General features: G+C 37.0%; 1 protein-coding gene across 2 annotated transcripts; it reads left to right on the forward strand.

Moving 5' to 3' along the window:
- Nucleotides 1-1,653: 1,653 nt before the first annotated feature.
- wdr81 (WD repeat domain 81) lies at nucleotides 1,654-22,058 on the forward strand. 2 transcript variants are annotated; one of them, XM_056473128.1, is made up of 12 exons: nucleotides 1,654-1,861; nucleotides 4,348-4,756; nucleotides 5,203-8,729; nucleotides 8,849-8,956; nucleotides 9,047-9,240; nucleotides 9,475-9,656; nucleotides 9,775-9,940; nucleotides 10,280-10,445; nucleotides 10,527-11,360; nucleotides 15,087-15,232; nucleotides 17,285-17,467; nucleotides 20,078-22,058. In XM_056473128.1, exons 2-12 carry the CDS (start codon nucleotides 4,398-4,400, stop codon nucleotides 20,402-20,404), a joined length of 6,192 nt encoding a protein of 2,063 aa, XP_056329103.1. In that variant the 5' UTR covers nucleotides 1,654-1,861; nucleotides 4,348-4,397; the 3' UTR covers nucleotides 20,405-22,058. The 2 variants fall into 2 exon arrangements, with proteins under 2 accessions (XP_056329103.1, XP_056329102.1); XM_056473127.1 differs by having other exon boundaries at nucleotides 4,358-4,756.
- Nucleotides 22,059-22,587: the final 529 nt, after the last annotated feature.

Here is a 22,587-nt window from a genome sequence, read left to right on the forward strand (position 1 = left end):
CATTCATTATATAAAAATAAAATAATTTTACGGTTAAGGTACAGTATCATGCATGAATAATGTGTGTTTTGAAAACCATGGATAAGCAAAAGAAAATAAGAAAACATAAATGACTGCTGAACAGTCACCACACTCAGTTTAGGAGAACCGATATCTGGCAAGTTTTAACTCAAATTAAACAACTGAACAAGCTAATCAAGGTCTTACTGGGTATATACAGTTGAAGTCAGAATTATTAGCCCCCTGTTTATTTTTTTCCCCAATTTCTGTTTAATGGAGAGAAGATTTTTTCAGCACATTTCTAAACATAATTGCTTTAATAATTCATTTCTAATAACTGATTTATTTTATCTTTGCCATGATGACAGTAAATAATATTTTACTAGATGTTTTTCAAGACACTTCTATACAGATTAAAGTGACATTTAAAGGCTTAACTAGGTCAATTAGGTTTGGCAGGTTAGATTAATTGGGCAAGTTATTACAAAACATGTAGACTAGTGAAAAATGAATATAGCTTAAGGGGGCTAATAATTTTGACCTTAAAATGTTTTTTTAAAAATTAAAAACTGCTTTTATTTTAGCCGAAATAAAACAAACAAGACTTTCTCCGGAAGAAAAAACATGATAAGACATACTGTAAAAATTTCCATGCTCTGCTAAACATAATTTGGGAAATATTTCAAGAAGAAAACAAATTCAAAGGGGGACTCAAAATTCAATGCTTATTCACTGCTTGGTCTACTACAGAATTGAGTAGCAGGACGCCCTCTGGTGGAGTTCTGTAGGCAACAAATTTTTCATAGAGATTAATCAATCACCAAATTGCAAAATAGTTACAACTACAAATACTTCACCATGCTATTGGCTATGTCGAAGCCAATAGGCCTAACTAATAACTATATCTTCCACCAGGGAAATAGCGGACATTTTAAAAGTGAGGGGAGAGCTGTATGAGATCCAAATATTTATGTTCATATAATAGTCACCTGTTTCTAAATGGTCTGACTCTAAAAGTGACGGGGATATCCCCCCGGTTGCTACGTCCTTATGTTCCACGATTGTCTTACTTTTTTACTTTACATTACTTCTCCTCACCTCTACAGCTTATCGTTAATGTGACCTTAATTAAACATATTAGATTATTAAAACACCTAAAAAGTGTGTCAGGCTAGAGGGCGCCCGCGAATAATAATGTAATATAATGATTTGCATTTTCAGAAATAATGAACAATTATTTAATGTTGTTCAGTTTAAGATGAGATGAGTACTGCACCTTTAAAATGACCGAATGAAAACAAAAGACAAATTCGTGACAAAATGAGGCATTTGCTAAAAGTGTTTCACTGATTCCATCGAGCACTATAGAAATAAGGCTGCTTGGATAGATGTTTTTCTAACAAACTTGATGTTTTATAATTTTTGGTGACACAGATTCTAGTGCATGCTTTGTGAAATGCTATAGTTTCACCAAAACCAGTAAGTATAATGTGCTGTCTCTTGAAGTTGTGACAATAATGCACAAATTGTGTTTTTTTATATTTAAATATTTATTCTGTTTATTTACTATATTTATTTAATTTCCTGTAATGTGAGGTGACTTGTATTATGACACAGTTGAGAATCACACGGTTTGCGAGCGCACGCACACAGAGATGAGAGTCACGTGAGGCTCTGAACTCAACACTATGGCTTCTCAAGACAACAAAATATTCTCGACTTCTTGGGAAATTATTGTGCTATTATGGTAGTTCATAAAGTACTGGAAATACATTTCTTACATGCCGCAAACATTGGACTGGGCACCGCGATGGCAGCTGTTTCAGTGATCAGTTGCTGACAAGCAGCAAACAGTGCAGAGGTGAGCAGCAACAACAACAGCTAGATAGACTGATTTCCTCTTTTCCCAATGTTTGCTTAACGGTAGTATATATGTACTTACATTAACCTGACAGGCTGTGGTTTAATGCGTAGAGTAGTGCTCTATTGTGTTTGTAACTTAACAGTCGAGAACTGGCAGAAGTGCACCATTTCCTTATTTTCTGGTCAGAGGTTCAGAGGAACTTAAATGTTGCAGAAATTAGCGACATTTTATCTCTCGTTATTTCCAAAAGCTTGTGTTTTGTATGCTTATGTTCTGGATATAACTAAGTACCGGATTTTGCTGTGTGGTGGAGATCAGTCACGGGGCAGTGCATGACATTTTGTGTGATGACATCAGTGTCCTCGACAAATCATTAGTTGTTGCTAGACTGGAGATGATTTGATCTGTATGCTTCTCCTGTGTGTACAAATGGACACACAACCACCATATTTTTAAGATAATGCATATTATATGTGTGTATTTACAGTTGAAGTCAGAATTATTAGCCCCCCTTTGAATTTTTTTTAATTTTTTAAAGTATTTCCCAAATGATGTTCAAGGAAATTTTCACAGTATGTCTGTTAACATTTTTTCTTCTGGAGAAAGTCTTATTTATTTTATTTTGGCTGGAATAAAAGCAGTTTTTAAATTTTTATGAACTGTTTTAAGGTCGAAATTATTAGCCCCTTTAAGCTAATTTTTTTCAGACTGTCTACAGAACAAACCATCAGTATACAATAACTTGCCTAATTACCCTAACCTGCCTAGTTAACCTAATTACCTAGTTAAACGTTTAAATGTCACTTTAAGCTGTATAGAAGTGCCTTTAAAAATATCTAGTAAAATATTATTTACTGTCATCATGGCAAAGATAAAAAAAAAGTGAGTTATTAGAGATGAGTTATTAAAACTATTATGTTTAGAAATGTGTTAAAAATCTTCTAGTTGTTAAACAGAAATTCGGGGAAAAATATACAGGGGGCTAATAATTCAGGGGGGCTAATAATTCTGACTTTAATATATATATATATATATATATATATATATATATATATATATATATATATATATATATATATACATACATACATACATACATACATACACCACACACACACACACACACACACACACACACACATAAATAATTCAGGGGGGCTAATAATTCTGACTTTAATATATATATATATATATATATATATATATATATATATATATATATATATATATATATATATATATATATATATATACATACACCACACACACAAACACACACACACACATATATATATATATATATATATATATATATATATATATATATATATATATATATATATATATATATATATATATATATATATATATATATATATATATATATATATATATACACATATTTATACATACATACATATATATATACATACATATAGTATTGTTAAAAAGTCATTTATAGTAGACATTAAAAAGTCATTTGCCACAGGCTTTTTTAATTAAAGTGACTGGCAAATCAGGGATAATGCTGTGCCATCTTGCAATGGTAGATTAACATACACTAAGCATGAGTGTCTGGACAGAGAAAGAAAAGAAAAAAGGGAAATTACAGTTACATACAAGATAAGTCACATTAGTCCCCAGAAAGTACATTTATAGCAGAAAAATATGATAATAAGAGTTGCATAACATGTGAGAATTTGCTAGAACCTCTAATTGAATATTTATTTATTTTTTACTAGTGTAGATATAACATCAGTTCTTGAAGCCAGTGTGATGCTTTTGGTGGATTTAAAGATTTCCAGTGCAATAAAATTTGTCTGTGAGCCAGTAAAGATGCAAAGGCAATGCAAATAATGTTTTTATGTAAAATCTTAAAATGTTAAATTATATTAATTAGATTTAATTATATATAATAACACACACATATGTATTATATTACACATATATATTACTCACACATGCAGTTGAAGTCAGAATTAATACTCCTCCTGAATTATTAGCCCCCTATATATTAACAGTAAGTTTGTAAACCTAATAGTTTTAGAGTAATAACTAATTTGTAATAGCTGATTTCTCTTATCTTTGCCATTATCACAGTACATATATTACTGCATATTTTTATTAGTATATTATAATTAGTATGCTAAATAGATATTAGTATTCAGCTTAAAGTGCAATTTAAAGGTTTAATTAGACAATTAAGGGTAATTAGTCAAATCATTGTATAACTATGGTTTGTTTTGTAGGGCTAATATTGACCATTATATTTATATTAAAAAAAAATTAAAATCTTCTTTTATTGTAGCCAAAATAAAACAAATAAGACTTTCTCCAGAAGAAAAAATATCATAAGAAATTCTGTGAAAAATTCTTTGCTCTGTTAAACAATAATTTTGACTATTTGTGTGTGTATGTGTCTATGTGTGTACACATACAGATATACATATATACACACGCACACATTTCTGACATTTTCTTAGCTTCTTATAGGAGCCCACAAGTGCCACATTCTGATTAACTGAGATACATCATGGAGTGGCTAGCACCAGCCTTGGAAAGGGACCTGGGTATTGATCAGCGGCAGACTGCGCATAGTCAGCGACCCAATGAATTGGTGGTCCTGGTCCCAACCCGCTGGGTAATGGCCTTGAGAAACAAGAGAGTTACTCGTTGTGCAAGATATGAGAGCTTCAGTGAGGGGGAAATCTGCACACTTCTCCAGCGCTCTCAGATGAAACTGCCATCTGGCTGGACACGTGTTTGTATCCAAGGTCTTCGAAAGCGTAAACTGGGATACTGTTTCGCCAGGGAGACTGGCTGCCATGGGGAGGGACTCTCCCAGGACTCTTTCATGACTCTCATGCAGGGAGTATCACAGTCTAATTTTAGGTAGAATGCTTTCTCTTTATTAGATGTTTTTTATACTTGCTTAAATTTGGATTTATTCTGTTAACTAAAAAGTCTGTATTCATATGTGTTATACAATATATGTAAAGCATTTATGTATATATTAATTGTGCATACTAATTTCTCATATGTTTACATTTAGATGACTTTTAGTTCACAATAAAAGTTATTAATTAAAGACTTTTCACACTTTTAAATGTAATTTTTAGCAATCCTCAAAATTCTTGATTTATTATGTTCATTATAATTTTGATTATTAATATCGTTTTTATTATTATTGTTTAAACAATGTAAACTCAAATTCTTCTCTACCTTTATATTATTACTTGTATTATTTACTTGTTATTACTTATATTAGTACTTGTAATATCTTTCCTATATTGACTTTTAATAAATAAATTAAAATATTTGTTTGTTTGTTTTCCCAGAAATCTGTGGCATGAAGCGTACATGACTCATGTGCAGCCATATGCAGATTCCGTTGAGCAGACACCTGTTTTGGCCTTAGATGCTGTTCGCCAAGCCCTGCAGAAACTGTTTAGCTCCAGCTTTATCTCTACTGATCGAGTGTCACCATCCCTATCTCCAGCTAAAGAGAAAGAGAAAGACTGTCCATTCCTATCCAGCTGCTCAGCTCCCAAACAAAGTATAGAGAGTTTATGTCCTAATGTGCTACCTGCAGAATGCTTGTTGGAGTCGGAGGAGGTTCTTTATGTGGTTTTTCCATACACACAATACACTGTTCATGATATTGTCACCTACAGTCCAGCTAAGCTTGCTAACAGCAATGCGAAAATATTGTTCATTTTGTACCAACTACTAATTGCAATGCGGGAATGTCATGCCTCTGGGCTGTTGTGTGGGGAACTCTCCTTACTTGATATTGCGGTTGATGAGCAGCTCTGTAGTCGCCTAAAGATCTCACTTGCACACTATGAAAAGTTTAAGGAGTATAGGGATGCTGTACCATATGCATTACAAAATAAAGTGCCAACAAGTGTTTCAACAAAAGACAATCACAATAATGGTGTGAGTAGACAGCTTTGTCAAAATTGTCAGGATGAGCTCAAATCTCTGGTCCTAGACTGGGTCAACGGTCAGGTCAGCAACTTCCACTATCTGATGGAATTAAATCGACTAGCTGGAAGGCGTGAAGGAGACCCAAACTATCACCCTGTTTTACCTTGGGTGGTTGATTTCACTGTGCCATATGGAAGGTTTCGTGATCTTAAGAAGTCAAAATTTCGTCTAAATAAGGGTGATAAACAACTGGACTTCACGTATGAAATGACCAAAGAAGCACTGGCAGCAGTTAGCGGAAGTGGAGGAAGTAATTATCCTGATCTTGGTGGACCAGTGGTACCTGGTGGTCCAGGACAGTCGGATCACCTTCATGTTCCCCATCATATCTCAGATGTTTTGTCGGACATCACCTATTATGTCTACAAAGCCAGACAGACGCCCAAATCTGTGCTGTGTAGCCATGTTCGTTCCCAGTGGGAGCCCAATGAATATCCAGCTAGTATGGAACGTATTCAGAGTTGGACCCCAGATGAATGCATCCCAGAATTTTACAGGGATCCCTTAATATTTCAATCCATACACCCAGATATGCCAGACCTTGATGTACCTCCATGGTGCAGTTCTTACGAAGAGTTTATTGCTGTGCATAGACAGCTTCTAGAGAGTCGAGAAGTGTCTCAGCAGTTGCATCACTGGATTGACCTAACGTTTGGCTATAAACTGTCGGGTAAAGAAGCCATTAAAGCTAAGAATGTCTGCTTGCATTTGGTAGATAACCACACTCATCTCACCAGCTACGGAGTTGTGCAACTGTTTGACCACCCCCACCCACCTCGTCTTGCCCTTTACCAGTATGCACCTCCAGAACCTCCTCACTTTGGACGTGTCAATCTTACAACATGGCAGATTCCACCACTTGAAACCACAATGGATGGTGTGGATGGATTAGTTCCAGAGGCAACAGGATGTGAATCCAGTGGCTGGTCAGTGGTAGGCCGGGATGAAGAGCTTGAGCAAGCAATAGAAGCCCTGGACTTAAGTGGATCGTCATCATCTGCTTCTGTTTCAATCCCTGTGGTTGGTTCTGCTGGTGGAAAGACCAGTGGGGAGACTATAGGTTTGGTTGTGTCTCCATCTCATGGTTCTTTTCCTGGTGAAGTAACTGGAAATGTCACAAATACTCTAGGATCAGGCATTAGAACTACCTTGCTTCACAGAGCAGCATCTGTTAGTAAAAAGCCAGAAACCTCTAATTTGGAAGACTTCAAAATAAGCCTGCCAGATGGATTTAAACCTTTGCAACCTTTGGAGGAGTTAGAAAAGCTCAACACCTTTTTGGTGAAAGGTCTACACTCTGAAATCCAGCACACAATGGATCTTGATATGAACAAAAAAGACTTGAGACCTGTATTGAAAGTTCCTCTCTCCTTCACAGATCTTTTCCAGAGAGATATGCAAGCCTTGGGTGTTCTTGTCGCTGAAATCTTTTATTCCTCCAAACTGCGGGGATTGAGGCCAGGAACTAATCTGAGAGATCGTTTTCAAGCAGTATTAAAGCTGTGCTCCACAAACCTTCGAGATGTTCCACTACCACTCCATCATGCACTGGACACTCTTCTGCAGGTCCACAAGCATTGTTTAAAGACAGAGACAATCATAATGCATCCTCAAGGACTGCCGTTTCTGTTTAAATATGACCCCATTTGTGAGGGACTTCCACCACCGAACCCTTGTCAACTGCTTAGTCCCATTCTGTCCCCTCTACCATTCCCAGAATACTTCCCAACATTGCACAAATTCATATTTTCCTACCACTCCAAGATGGAATCCATTAACAATATTCAGGGCCGTGACATTGTGTTCAACTTATGGCAGCAACTGGAGACACTTCTAAAGGGTGACATAACTACAGAGGGGCTTGAGATCCTTCTACCCTTTGTTCTTTCTTTGATGTCAGAGGAGTCCACTGCTGTTTATGCGGCCTGGTATTTGTTCGAGCCTATGTCCAGGGTTCTTGGACCTCGCAATGCCTCTAAGTACCTAATAAAGCCTTTGGTAGGTGTGTACGAGAATCCCAGATGCCTTCGAGGCCGCTTCTACCTCTACACAGATTGTTTTGTGCTGCAGCTTATTGTAAGGCTTGGTTTGCAGGCCTTTCTTTCCAGTCTTCTTCCACATGTTCTGCAGGTCATGACTGGCTTTGAAAGCTGCAACACGGCTGCGGGGACAGAATGGGAGGGCATGAAGGTTTTGAGGGGAGCTGCTGGTGCCTCAGATGAGGAAGAGGAGGAATATGAGTGTGAGGATCGAAGATTATCTAATGCCACATCTTCTGGCAAAGTAGGAGGAGGTAGTGGAGGCGGTAGTGGGGGCGTTGGTGTTGTCGGAGACCAAGGACTTGTTGATTACTCATCAGGCATCAGTCTCAATGACCAGGTTTTTCTGAATGAAGGTGAGGACTTCCAGAATGGCTTTTATGTGAGTAATAGTGCATCTGGGGCAACAACAATGGTTGGCACCAAACAGCAGAACCAAAGCCCAGCAAACAAGGACCAAGACCAGGAATCTCTCAGCGTTGGGAAACTCAGTGACAAGAGCAGTGCTAGTGAAGTCTCCATTGGAGACCGTGCGAGTTTAAAGTCTGCTGATAGCAGTCAGGATCTGAAGCAAGCCAGTGATGGTGAGGATGGTGGAGAGCTTGAGGATGAGGAGGAGACAGTGGAAGACAGAGAAATCACAATACAAAGGGTGCCAAGTCTGGAAATGACTCTTTCAGTCAGTACTGAGGAATCAGAAGCAACTGTGGCAACTCTTGAGGGAGATGTCATGAATGGAATTGTTCAAGACGATGGAGAGAAAAACATGGAGGAAGAAGAAACCGAACATGACCCTTTAGAGGACTCTGAGGAAAAAGAACACAAGATACTATTAGGTAAGTCAGAACAAGTGTATATTTTTTGTCATTTTTATTCATTTATTGGTTTATTCGTTTACTATGCATACTGAGGAACCGAATTATACAATAATGAATAAATAAATGGTCTTTTCCAGACACTGTTTGCAAAACTGTCAGGTGGTTGTCTGCAAAACTGGGGCCAACACTAACATCTCGATTCATAGCGAGGAACCTGCTGCGACTGCTTACATCATGTTACATTGGTAAAATTTTGTCACACTTGAAATCTGAAGTGGTTATGGTTTTGACATAAGGATCTTTTAAATGTAATTTTGTTTGTTTTGTTTTTTAAGGGCTTGACAAACATCAGTTCATGCTCTCAGTGAATGAAGAAAATAGCCTTGAGTGTGTAGGAAGTGTATATGAGAAGAAGCCGGTTGTTGGAGACCAGACTGCAAGACCAGTTCTTGAGTGTCTTATTTACATAGCACATCTCTACGGAGAACCAGTGTTGACTTATCAATATCTACCCTACATTGGCTACCTGGTAACTCTAAAGTTTTTGAATCCCACTTTCTTTAACGCTTTAACAGGCATCAAAACTTTCTGGTTGACATTTTTGCATAGGTTATCATTAAAATTAAAAACTCAGAAGTTGCTGTCTTTTTCATACAGTGCAATTTAAAGATTCCTGTCAAACTCTTTGTGTGTCAATAACAAATTCATGGTTTTGACAAGCTAGTTTAAAAAAAAATTTTTTGCTTCTTTTTGCTCCCTTGAGGTGTCTCCACCATCTTCATGCCGTTTGAACACTCGAAAGGAGGCCGGGCTTTTGGGTGCTGTGGTACTCACACAGAAGATTATAGTCTTCCTGTCAGACACCACTCTAATGGACATGCTGATGAAGATTAACCAGGAGGTTCTGCTGCCACTGCTGGATTTGTTAACATCAACTAAGATGGGGTAAAACTTACATACACTGCATTAGTCATGGCTAGGAAGTTAAAAATTGGCAGCCCATGAAAAGCAGAGCTGCTCTTTGCTTTTTATAGTAAATTAACCCTTGTTTCTGTGTATTCAGCTTTCCTAGTGGAGTGCAAACTCGTTCTGCAGTGTGTCTGAAGACTTTAAGCCTCATGGCACTGATCTGTCTGCGCATTGGCAGAGAGATGGTACAGCAGCACATGGCAGAAACTCTCTCTAGGTTCTTCCAGGTTTTCTCCTTGCTGCACTTTTTGCAAAATCAGGTAACAAAAGACAAAGAAGTCATGTCCTTTAGAAATTATTCTTGTATTTCTTTATATCAGACTGAATTTTTTATATATTTTTTTCAGGGTTCTTTTATGAAGAGAACGTTTAGAAAGAACAGCACTTATATTAAATAGAATTGTTTTGTAACATTTTAAACGGCTTTCAGTTTGATCAGTTGAATGCTTCATTACCAAAAATAAGTATTTGATTTTATGACCTTAAACAGTGGCTTATTTTTAAAGAATCCTTAGAGAATTTTTCATATTTAGCTGATGCAGTTTGAGATTCTTAAAAAACATTATTTAATAATATTAAATTATTTTCTTTATGTGCAGATTGGAAGTGCCCCACGTAGGGAGGTTGCAGAGTGCACATACCTGGACTTGCGCATTCCAGATGGAGCAGAGCTTACTTTTGAACTTGGAGTTTTGGAGGAACTTCAGGCTGTATTTAATCCTGAAATGGCTTATGCATCTTACATTCCTTTCTACTGTCTCATTGGTAAAATACATTTGTACTTGTTATTTTTACAAAAACACCTTTTATAAATATCTGTTAAACACCTTTTGTTTTGTTTTTTAGGTGATTCAGGAATTCGCAAACTTGTTACCAATCATGAGCTAGTTTGGAGTCTGGCTCAATCTTACCATGAACGAGCAAGTCCTGGTAGCCCAGAATCCAACCCAGTTGGAGGTCAGAGAGCCTCTGCTGTGGGTCTTTCTCCTAGTATGGGCCGCCAGATGAGTCGCAGTCCCTTTCCTGCTCCTTCATCCACTTCCACACCACTAGGTGGAGACGTATTACCTGAGTCAGGAACATTTGGCAGTCATCTGGTAGGAAACCGCATCCAGGTAACTCGAGACAGTGAAGCCTGTGGGAGTCCTAACTTGTCCTCTTTGGAAACGTGGACACATGGACGACCTTATGGTGGCAATGCACCTCCTATGAGTTTAGCCACCACTGCACTTTCTTCAGCTGGACCTTCTTTCTCCCATTCCTCGTACTCCTGGGTAATGGGACCCACTCCAGAGGACAGTGCACTGAAACAGGACCTTCCACGCAGCAGCCGCTCACTGCAGGGCAACTGGCTTGCGTACTGGCAGTATGAGATTGGGCTTAACCAGCAAGACTCCCACTTCCACTTCCACCAGATCCGTCTCCAAAGTTTTATTGGTCATTCGGGTACAGCAAAGTGTCTGGCACCACTAGCAGGGGAGGACTACTTCTTGTCTGGGAGTAAAGACAAAACTGTTAGGCTGTGGCCGCTTTATAACCACGGTGATGGCACACGAGAGGTTGAACCACGACTTACTTATACAGAGCACCGCAAATCTGTCTTTTATGTCAGTCAGTTAGAGGCTTTACAGGAGGTGGTGAGCTGTGATGGCACTGTGCATCTGTGGGATCAATTCACAGGTGAGAAAGTGAAAATGTTGATTCATTCATTCATTTTCCTTTGGCTTAATCATTTATTAATTAGGGATTGCCCCAGCGAACTGAACCGCCAACTATTCCTGCTTATGTTTTACTCAGCGGATGCCCTTCCAGCAGCAACCCAGTACTAGGAAAACAATGTTGATTATTAGAGCATTAATACTTTATATTTGTGGTATAAACCTTTAAAAATTTTTAAACATATTACAATGATTTCTAAATGTCATGTGACTCTTAATGTAAAGCTTGTTCATATGTGCCATTAATGTAAGACATTTAAAGAAACACTCCTATCACAAAATATTTTTAAGTAGGCTAAGTTTACATCTCCCCAAGAGTTAAACGGCTGACGTTTACCATTTCTTAATTCATTCAGCCAATCTCCGGGTCTGGAAGGAGCACTTTTAGCTTAGCTTAGCATAGATCATTGAATCAGATTAGACCATTAGCATCTCGATCAAAAATGACCAAGGAATTTTGTTTAAATTTCCTATTTAGTTCTGATGAAGACAGATGGAAAATGGAATGTTGCTGTTTTTCTATATATGTTTTGACTATGTCAATCAAATAAATGCAGCAATGATGAGCATAAAATACTTTCAAAACAAATTCATATTTTTTGTTTTCTGTGAGCTGTTAAATTAGCCATAGCAAGACAAGATTTCAAAAATGTAACTTGCATCTTACTGGAATAGTTACATTTACATTTATTCATTTACCATGAATTTATCCCTAAGTTAAACTTACTGAGGTATGAGCGATATAAGCGATTCATCATAAAGTTCAATTCAATTCAATTCAATTCAATTCAATTCAATTCAATTCAATTCAATTCACCTTTATTTGTATAGCGCTTATACAATGTAGATTGTGTCAAAGCAGCTTCACATAAAAGGTCACAGTAAATAGGAACAGTGTAGTTAAGTTTGTAGTGTTTAAGTTCAGTTCAGTTTAGCTCAGTTCAGTGTGGTTTAATAATCACTACTGAGAGTCCAAATATTGAAGAGCAAATCCAACGATGCACAGCTCTACAGATCCTGAACCATGCAAGCCAGTGGCGACAGCGGAGAGGGAAAAAAAACTTCACTAAAGGCGGAAGTGAAGAAAAAAAACCTTGAGAGAAACCAGGCTCAGTTGGGCACGACCATTTTAATTTCTCCGCTGGCCAAACGTCTTGTGCAGAGCTGCAGTCTCAGTGGCGGAGGCTGGAAGCTGGCCTCAGCGAAGACTCGTCTGTCTCTGGAGCGTTATAGGAAACAGTCTCATGTTCTCCACTCTTCCATGACCATTGCAGTAGTTGTTCAGGATTCGGCCAGGTCCAGGATATGGAAACCTTGGGATCATCTCGTCGTTGGTCTTGGATCGAATCAGTGACTCTGCATAGTCTGAGGGCCTCGGGAAGAGTATCCCCAGGTGGAAATGGAGAATAAAGAAAATAATTAGCGTAGCTGATGTTCACAGTGTATATCAGCAAGATGCATAACCTGTGTGGAAGCCCCCTAAGTGGTGCACTAAGTGTATGCTTTACTGAACAGATAGGTCTTTAATCTAGTTTTGAATTGGGAGAGTGTGTCTGAGCCTCGGACGTTATCAGGAAGGCTATTCCAGAGTTTAGGAGCTATAAATGAGAAGGCTCGACCTCCTTTACTCGACTTTGCTATTCTAGGTACTACCAGAAGTCCTGAGTTTTGAGATCTTAAAGAGCGAGTTGGATTGTAGCGAGACAGAAGATTGGTTAGATAAGCAGGAGCTAGATTATTTAGAGCTTTATATGTAAGAAGCAATATTTTAAATTCAATACGAAACTTAACAGGCAGCCAGTGTAAGGAGGATAAAATTGGGGTGATGTGATCAAATTTTCTAGACCTGGTTAGAACTCTGGCAGCTGCATTTTGTACTAATTGAAGTTTGTTAATAGACGATGCTGGGCAGCCAGCAAACAGAGCATTACAGTAGTCCAGCCTAGAAGTCATAAAAGCATGGACTAGCTTTTCTGCATCTGAGATGGATAGCATACTTCGTAACTTAGCTATATTTCTCAGATGAAAGAAAGCAGTTTTTGTGACATGGGAAATATGATTTTTAAAAGTTAAATTGCTGTCTAATATGACACCCAGATCTTTTATAGTAGAACTAACGCTAACTTTGTATCCCTCTAATTGTAGATCGAGTTGTGAGATCTGCTGTGTACAGGATTTAGGCCCAATAAGTAATAATTCTGTTTTGTCTGAGTTTAAGAGAAGATAATTGTTGGTCATCCAGTCTTTAACATCTTTAATACACTCAGTTAGCTTGGACAGATTAGACGTCTCGTCAGGTTTAGTTGAAATATATAATTGAGTATCATCTGCATAGCAGTGAAAGCTGATCCCATGTCTTCTAATAATGTCTCCCAGGGGTAGCATGTATATTGTAAACAGTAAAGGGCCTAAAACTGATCCTTGAGGCACCCCGTATTTTACTGGGCTGATTTGTGAAGGCTGTCCATTTATATTTACAAACTGGTAACGGTCAGATAAGTATGACTTAAACCATTGTAGGGCCTGTCCTTGGACACCTGTAGACTTTAAGCGATTAATAAGGATACCATGGTCAATGGTGTCAAATGCCGCACTAAGATCGAGTAGAACTAATAGCGAGATGCACCCTTGGTCAGCAGCTAAGAGTAAATCGTTGGTTATTTTCACTAATGCAGTTTCTGTACTGTGATGAGCTCTGAAACCTGACTGAAACACTTCAAAAACATTGTTGGTCTGCAGAAAGGAGCATAATTGAGCAGAAACAACTTTTTCTAGTATTTTAGATATAAATGGAAGGTTTGAAATAGGCCTATAATTAGCTAAGTTGCTGGGTTCCAGTTGTGGTTTCTTAATAATAGGTTTAATAACAGCTAACTTGTAGGGATTTGGAACATGGCCTAAAGATAAAGAAGAGTTGATAATGTTAAGAAGAGGTTCTCCTATAACAGGTAGCAATTCTTTCAGTAACTTTGTTGGAATTGGGTCCAATATACACGTAGCTGATTTAGAGCTATTTATAATTTTGTCTAGCTCTTCCTGTTCTATGATTTTAAAGCACTGTAGGTTATTTAGATTCAGAGGCATGTTTACTGGATCTGAAGTATAAGGCGGTAAAAGTGACGAATAATATAAGACGTGCTAGTGATACAAAGTTGCAGCCATTCAGTTTATTTTTGGCTTAGTCCCTTTATTAATCTAGGGTCGCCACAGCCCAATGAACTGCCAACTTATCCAGCATATGTTTTACACAGCGGATGCCCTTCCAGCTCCAACCCATCATTTGGAAACAACCATACAAACTCATTTACACACATACATAATGAATATTTTAGCTTACCCAATTCACATAAACCACATGTCTTTGGACTGTGGGGGAAACCAGAACACCCGGAGGAAACCCACACCAACATGACCCAGTTGAGGCTCGAACTAACGACCTTGCTGTGAGGCGATTGTGCAACCCACTGCACCACTGTGTTGCCGTTTCATACATTATCAGAAAAAAATACTTTAAAAAAATGGATTCAGTTGTCTGTTGTATATTGTTACGGAATATTCATATTGCTATTATTAACAGTATCAAAACATACAATACATATTCCTCTAATGTGAAATCCTATCTTGTACAGATTTTGTTATTTGACTATGTCTGACTGACTTATGTGACTCTTTCTGTTTATATTTGTAGGTAAGAATATTCGCTGTAATGAACCTCTGGACGGGAAGAACCCAATCACGGCTGTCACCACAATGCCTGCTCCCCACTGCAGTGTATTGTTTGCTAGCGCTGACTCTGTGCTGCGTTTCATAGACCCACGCAAACCAGGCCTGCAGGTATACTGTTCTGTCATCAGATCAGTTGGTTTTTGTTTATCAAGCAATATGATAGTCAGGCTTTTGTTTTCATCTTGCAATAAGGATTTGTTATTTCTTTGTTGACAGCATGAGTTACATCTAGCCTTTTAATTTTCACAAAATTTTATACTGTATATGAAAGCACATTTAAGATGACTGGTCTATATTATTATTTTGATTATACATGTATATCTTTCTGATTAAATGTATGCAACATATTGAAAGAGACCTGGTAAAAAAAAACACTTTAAAATCAGCAATCACGTATTTTGCATCTCAAAAAAAAACTAACCTTTTGAGCAGATCAGGATTTCCATAAGACATGGAATTTTTGAAATATCATGGAATTTTAATGAGAAATATCACACTTGTACCAGTGCGATATGGCTGTATATCAGCACTTCAAAATAGCAGAAACCGTTGCAACTTCACAAACGTCACTTTAGAGCTAGTATTTGAACGATTCTGTAGTGTAATGTCTAAAGTGATGACAAAACAGGTGATTTTTGCTCACACTTTAAGATTATAAGGCTGAACGGCAGGAAATGTCATCAGTCTAGAGACATTTCCCAGTATTTCTGTTGCAATCAGGAGACCACAATAATTAACCACAAAAAACCTAAGCAATGCAGTCACTACCAGGTTTCTGTTGTGTTTTCGAAAAGAGAATACGCTAAACGCATGCGGGCATTTCTTCTTTCTTTCTTTTTACTGAACTAGTCTGCAGTAATGAAAACAGGAGACTCATTAGAAACAAATAGATGGCCAACCAAAAAGTAACTTGGGGTTATACAAAGTAAATACACACATTCCTGATGTGTGAGTCCCATTTCACACTCAGTACACTACAATAATATAGTATAATAAATACAGCACTACAACATACAAAAGAGATCAGATATCAACTTCTTTTTACGTTGAGTTTTTCTCCTCTAAGGGCTTATTATGCTGTCTCTGTCGCCATCTTGTGGATGCACAACGTCAACCGTCTTAGCTCTGCTCAGTATTACAGGCTGATGGATGCCCCCGCTCTATAGCTCCAAAATAATAAATATTTAAAATAGGCAGTGTCCTTTTAATTTAACTGCATAGTTGCAATCTAAACAACTACATTCTCACTTATAAAAGCCTCAAAAGTACATTGTTGTCCAACAGCAGCAATATTTATGTAGTGTAACTGTAGTGAGTTGATTGATCTGCTGTCACTCTATGTGGGCGGAGTAATACAGAAGGGTGAGGAGGCTGTACGAGTGCTGATATTACAGAATATCGCACAGCTATCAGCCAATCAGATACGAGAACTAGACAGAACTGTTGAATAAAAAGGTTTGTTCTAGACATTGAAAGTCAGGGAATTTTTAAGGATTTTAAACCTATTTTAAAGGATAACTGTCAGGATAATGTAAATTTGAGGAACGCTGGCTTCAAAATTACCACTTCAAAGACTGAGTGTTAAAAAGTAGATGAAAAAACTTAATGTTAAGTTTGTAAAACTACTATCAATCTCTCAAACATGGGAGAGGAAATGCTTCGCAGCCACACATCTCTGCTTTTTTTCGTAATCTGAGGTAAATTATCCATTGTTGTTCTCATAGTAGCTATTAAAGTCTTGCAAATAATCAAGCTAAAAGCATTTTAAGATTATGCAAAGAGCAGTGGCCTTTTCAGCCTTTTAGTCAGGGAAAAGTCAAGGATTTTTTTTGGTTTGTTTCGAGTGGAAACCCTGGCAAATGTTTTCCAGCAAAAGCATATTTACAAATTTATTAGCTTTCATTATGGCTTTATCATTTTTAGCCTGATGTAGTGCTTGTGATCACCAGTAAGAACCCTGTTATTTCTCTATTAAACGTTTGAGTTTCATCTAGCCTTATTATTTTCACAAACATTTGAATATAGAAGCACAACTGTAAATTAAATTTAGTGGAGAAACCAAAATGGGATGTCTGGTCTAGATAATTAATTTGTTTGATTTAATTAATGCAATTTGGTAGAAAGATGCTTATGATCACCACCATATTCTTCTGTTTACAGCATGAGTTCCGTCTAGCATACAGTAACATGAGTGCAGGGTTAATTCGCTGTCTGGCTGTTAGTCCAGGAGGACGCACCATTGCTGCTGGATTTTCCACTGGTTTTATAGTCCTGCTGGATGCAAGAACAGGTCTGGTGCTGAGGGGCTGGCCTGGTCACGAGGGAGATATACTACAAATGAAAGTGAGTATGCATGCTGTTATGTTAATATGTAATCCAAGACGTGCATACGACTGCACGCTCTCATATCCTTTCATGCTTTTACACGTTGCATGCTTGTAAACAATAACTGTGTCTGAATGGATTTTGGGAAATATCATGTAATAAGGAAACACCCATGCATTACATCATTATTAACCAGATTTTTTTCTCATCATGATGAATAATTAGAGTGGTCCAAATAGCATATTAGAATCATGACTTTCCAGAATCCAGTAGATTACAGGAAATGAACGAGATTCGTGTCTGGATTCACGTCAGTGCTTGAGATTTCAGTATGATGAGTAGAAGTTGTACCTTGTTGGTTTGTTCAGATGCAGTCAACAAGTGACTAGGACTGAGCAAACTTTATTTAACCCTGATTTGTAGCGTCAAAGGTCCTTCTCTGCCACCAGAGGCCCATGTTTGGGCAAATAAAGACTTGGGTTACTCATTAGGACAAACTCTATGAGCAGATTTGCTGATTACTGTACAATTGCTTTATTATTCACAACTCTGTTAGTTGATGGATGAACCTTAGCAGGGCTTTACAGTAAGGATGGCCTGATGCCTACTGCCGGTGTTTCAGGTTGCTACTGGGCTACTATTCTAATACTTTAAATATTTTTTATGCCTAAAAATATTCAAAAAAATGAACATACTTTCCCAATTAGTCATTAAGTTTATGTTGTCTAGCTGAATAAAAAATATTTTCATAGTCTTCACTACAGTTCAGATTGATCAGTAAAAAATATATATAGCAGGGGTGTCCAAACTTGGTCCTGAGGGTCTGGTGTCTTGCAGATTTTAGCTCCAACTTGCCTCAACACACCTGCAAGGTTGTTTCTAGAAAGCCTAGTAAAAGCTTGATTAGCTAGCCCAGGTGTTTTTGATTGGAGTTGGAACTAAACTTTGCAGGACACCGGAACTCCAAGACCGTGTCTGGACACCCCTGATATATAGTTTTATTCAGCAGTGGTGCATTAAATTGATGAAATATGACATTAAAGACATGTTACAAAACATTTCCATCAAAAAATGTATATACTTTTAAACATTTCTACAATCAATAAAACATTTCATAATCAGTTTGACATATTTCTGAAGTATTTTAAAACAAAAGTCTATTAAAATGTTAAGAATTGAAGATTACCTTCAATTAAGACATTTGTAAATTTCCTTTTGTAAGTATATTGGTGCAAAAGCAGTAAAGGTGTGTCCGAATCCACTTCTGCTATTTGGATTAAACAAATATAAATATGGATGTAATAAATACTACTACTACTAATAATAACATTATACAAATGCAAATAGTCATGAATAACTGAAAAAGACCCCCCCCCCCCCCACACACACACACACACATGAAGAAGGTTTTTATATTTATGTAGAAAATAATAATTTTGTAACATTTTAATCCTTAATTTTTTTCATATGTAAAGATATTTGTGTAATGCTGTACATCCTGTGTATATTAAGTAATATGTACGCATTTTGGACCCGCATAGGTGCAACGCGCTCTGTGGTGGACTTTAGACTAGCTTTCAGTTGGTAAATGGCATGGCCTATTTCAGTAGACCAAATAGGAACGCGCCAACACTGCACTTTAAAAACGTGGTGCAAAACGAGAAAATTAGGGTTGCGCTGGTCTAAAAATAGCAACAAATCACGCCAAACACGTTTTGCACTTTATTGCACCAGGTGTATGATAGGGCCCTTAATGTTTGATTGGTAATATGCATTGCTATGAACTTAATTTGAACTTTTAAGGCAATATTTAGTTTTGTTCCAAACTCTGATTTTAAATTTACAAGTAGTTGTATCTCGGCCAATTATTATCCTATCAAAAGCTTATTTATTCTGCTTTCAGAAAATGCAGGTCACACTTTATTTTGATGATCCGTTTGTTGAATTTAAGTTACATTGCATCTACATGCCTTAGGTTGGGGTTAGGGTTCCTGTAAGTTGACATGTACTTGCAAAGTTTATTATAGTCAGTTAAATGTCTGTTGAAGGAGCAGTATCAACAGACATTAAGCAGACAGTCTACTAATACTCAAATGGACCATCAAAATAAGTGTCAATAAATTTCCAAATACTTATACTTATTACTATTTATGTGGTTCAGGGTCATATTTTTGGTCACACTTTACCATAATTTGTTAGTTAATCTGTTCACTAAAATGTACAAATCATGAACAATATTTATACAGCATTCATTAATCTTAGTTCAACATATCTGAATACATTATTAACATCCAATTTCAATATTAGCATCTAAATAATGTAAACATTAGTTTATGCACTGTGACCTAACGTGTACTAACAATGAACTACTGTATTTAACTAACATGAACATATACTGTAATAAATGTATTGTTCATGTCAGTAAATGCGTTAACTAACATTACTAATACAGCCTTGTTTTAAGTGTTACCGTACAATATAAAACCAAAACATTTTCCAATAAAAATAAAATCTATCAAAAAAAGGTCACCCTTTCATAGTGAAGCTAGTATAACTGTCCTTTTGAAAATGTTTTAACTTTTTGTTCGATAAAAACTGTGTGTTTTATGTGCGTGTATCAATTTGTAGGCAGCAGAGGGGAATCTGCTGGTCAGTTCTTCATCTGACCACACACTGACCGTTTGGAAAGATGTGGAGCACAAGCCACTCCACCAGTACAGGACTCCATCTGACCCCATCCATGCATTTGATCTTTACGGTGCTGAGATTGTGGCGGGTACTGTTGCCAACAAAATCGGAGTGTACTCCATTCTGGACAGCACAGCCAGTCTGGCAGGATCCACCAAACTCAGCACGGAGAACTTTCGTGGGACCCTCACAAGTCTGTCTGTCTTGCCCACCAAGAGGCTACTGCTGCTCGGCTCTGACAATGGTGCCATTAGGCTGCTGGCTTGAACAAACTACTGTTTCCTTTTCACAAAACAATATTCCTCGTGCCACTTCTGGCTCCTTCACCAGAATGAAACGATCTTGCCAACCATGCACAAAGACACCCGTTTCAGTCACAGAAGGAGCAAGCCTGATATTTACATTTTAACCTCGCTGAAAGAGAACTTACAACCTCCGCGCTCTTTAGTAAGTGACCAAAACTGAAAATTGCCTCTGATTCATACAATCAAAAGAATAGTCTTTTTTTTAAATGATTTTTAGGGTTCATGTTCTATAAACTAGCTGCTTTGTATGTATTATTTGACTCTTCAGAAAGGATGGATTCTTAGATGCATGCATGAGATGAGCTGCTCAGGAAGTTGGTTCTAGTGTAGCGTTTACACTTCTTTCCATCAGACAAGTGAAATCACCAAAAACATCACTGTGAGAATCACAGGTTAGATATTTGTTGATCATATCATATGATTCCATTCACCAGACTTGCTCAGCAACTATGCAGTATTCATGGTAGATGTTTATAGTGCACAATATATGGCAATTTTTTTGTTTTCAATGCTACTCTGTATGTTTCTATATCCACGTCAATGGAGCGTAATGAACAAGACAAATGTGATCAAATGATGACTCTTCATTCTGTTACTCTACACTGATTGAGAGTGTAAACACTCAATATGCAATGGGATGGTCCTGAATCCTGAATTTGGACCTTTTGACATTTAAAATATGGCTGTTGATTATATGGAACAGTTTGATGTAGTAATTGATTTGATTTTCACATCAACCCCAGGTCAAGTGACATGTTACATTTTTACGCACACCATACTGTGTGTATGTTTGTATATACATACACATTTATAAATATAAATATATATATCTATGTTGAATCCAATGCTTACTATCTAAAAGAATACTTTTATGCGACATCTTTGAAAAGATAAGAACTAGGAACTAACGTATTTAATTTATTACTGGGATGTTTTATGTAAAACATTATTATCTCCAGACATTCCAATTCTATAATGTTAGGAATATATAGTGAATAATTATTCAGAATGCTAAAATATACATTTATGGTTCGCTAATTCCCCTCAGTATAATTTCAATTTATAAAGTATGAAGATTTGGCTTATGATTTTTTTTTTTTTGTTTCGAATTTAGGTAACAATAGAGTTTTATTTATTGAACTTACATTGAACAATGCTACTGCATTTACTAATATATATTTAAGTTAAGTTAACAATAGTTTATGCACTGAACTAACATGAACTCAAACATTAACAAGTGGTAATATATGCAGTAAAAAATAAAATCATTGTTAGTTTATGTTACTTAATGCATTAACTACAAATGAGTTCTTACCGTAACTGTAAGTTTTCATTTTGGAAAGCACATTTTATGTTACTAAAAGTGTTCAGCAAATCCTATAGAGAAATTGGAAAATTGCATATGGTTTCAAATCAGAGTCCTTAAACACACTTAAAATGCAGCTTCATGATTTTGATCATTCATGCTATAGATCATGTCCATTTGAGACTGACCAACACATTAGCCATTCCCCTTTTGTATTTCATTGCAAGTATTTTTTTTTACTTTTAAACTGTGACCCTTTTCTATATACTCACCTTTTCAATGATTTCAAGTAAAAGAAATTAAACCCAAATGTGTCCTGTGTTTGTGTTGTCTTAAAACCCTTATTGATTGACTCTGTGATGAATGAGTGGGATGGTCTGTTGCTCAGTTTGCTCGTGTTTGGAGGCAGAACACCCATCCGAGAGGTTACTCTGATAGGACAAAGTCTGTTTGAGTGTTTGCAACACTTTGCCTTTCAACTGCTCTCAATTTGGGGATCTTGGCGGATGCTTGCCAAGGTAATGGTGGAGTCTGGCACTGCTTTGTTTGTCTGGCATACAGTATAAGAAAGCAATATAAAAGCCCTTATCCAATAACACTCTATATTAATATCAGCATTGGCAGTGCTGTCTTGTCATCTCCTCCTCATTTATTTGTCTTATGCAGCAAGTTTACTCATATTCAGTGCCTCGCATTCACCTTCAGAAGTGAGTTTATTCAGCTTAGCAAACTATCATTTCAATTTATAACCTACTTTGTTCAAACTATTCAGAGATCCAGCAATATTGAGTTTGATGTTCGACCTCAAGGTCTCTCAATATTTACATCTATGAAGAGGT

The sequence above is a fragment of the Danio aesculapii genome, chromosome 15 (genome assembly GCF_903798145.1).
Source record: "Danio aesculapii chromosome 15, fDanAes4.1, whole genome shotgun sequence".
NCBI lineage: Eukaryota > Metazoa > Chordata > Actinopteri > Cypriniformes > Danionidae > Danio > Danio aesculapii.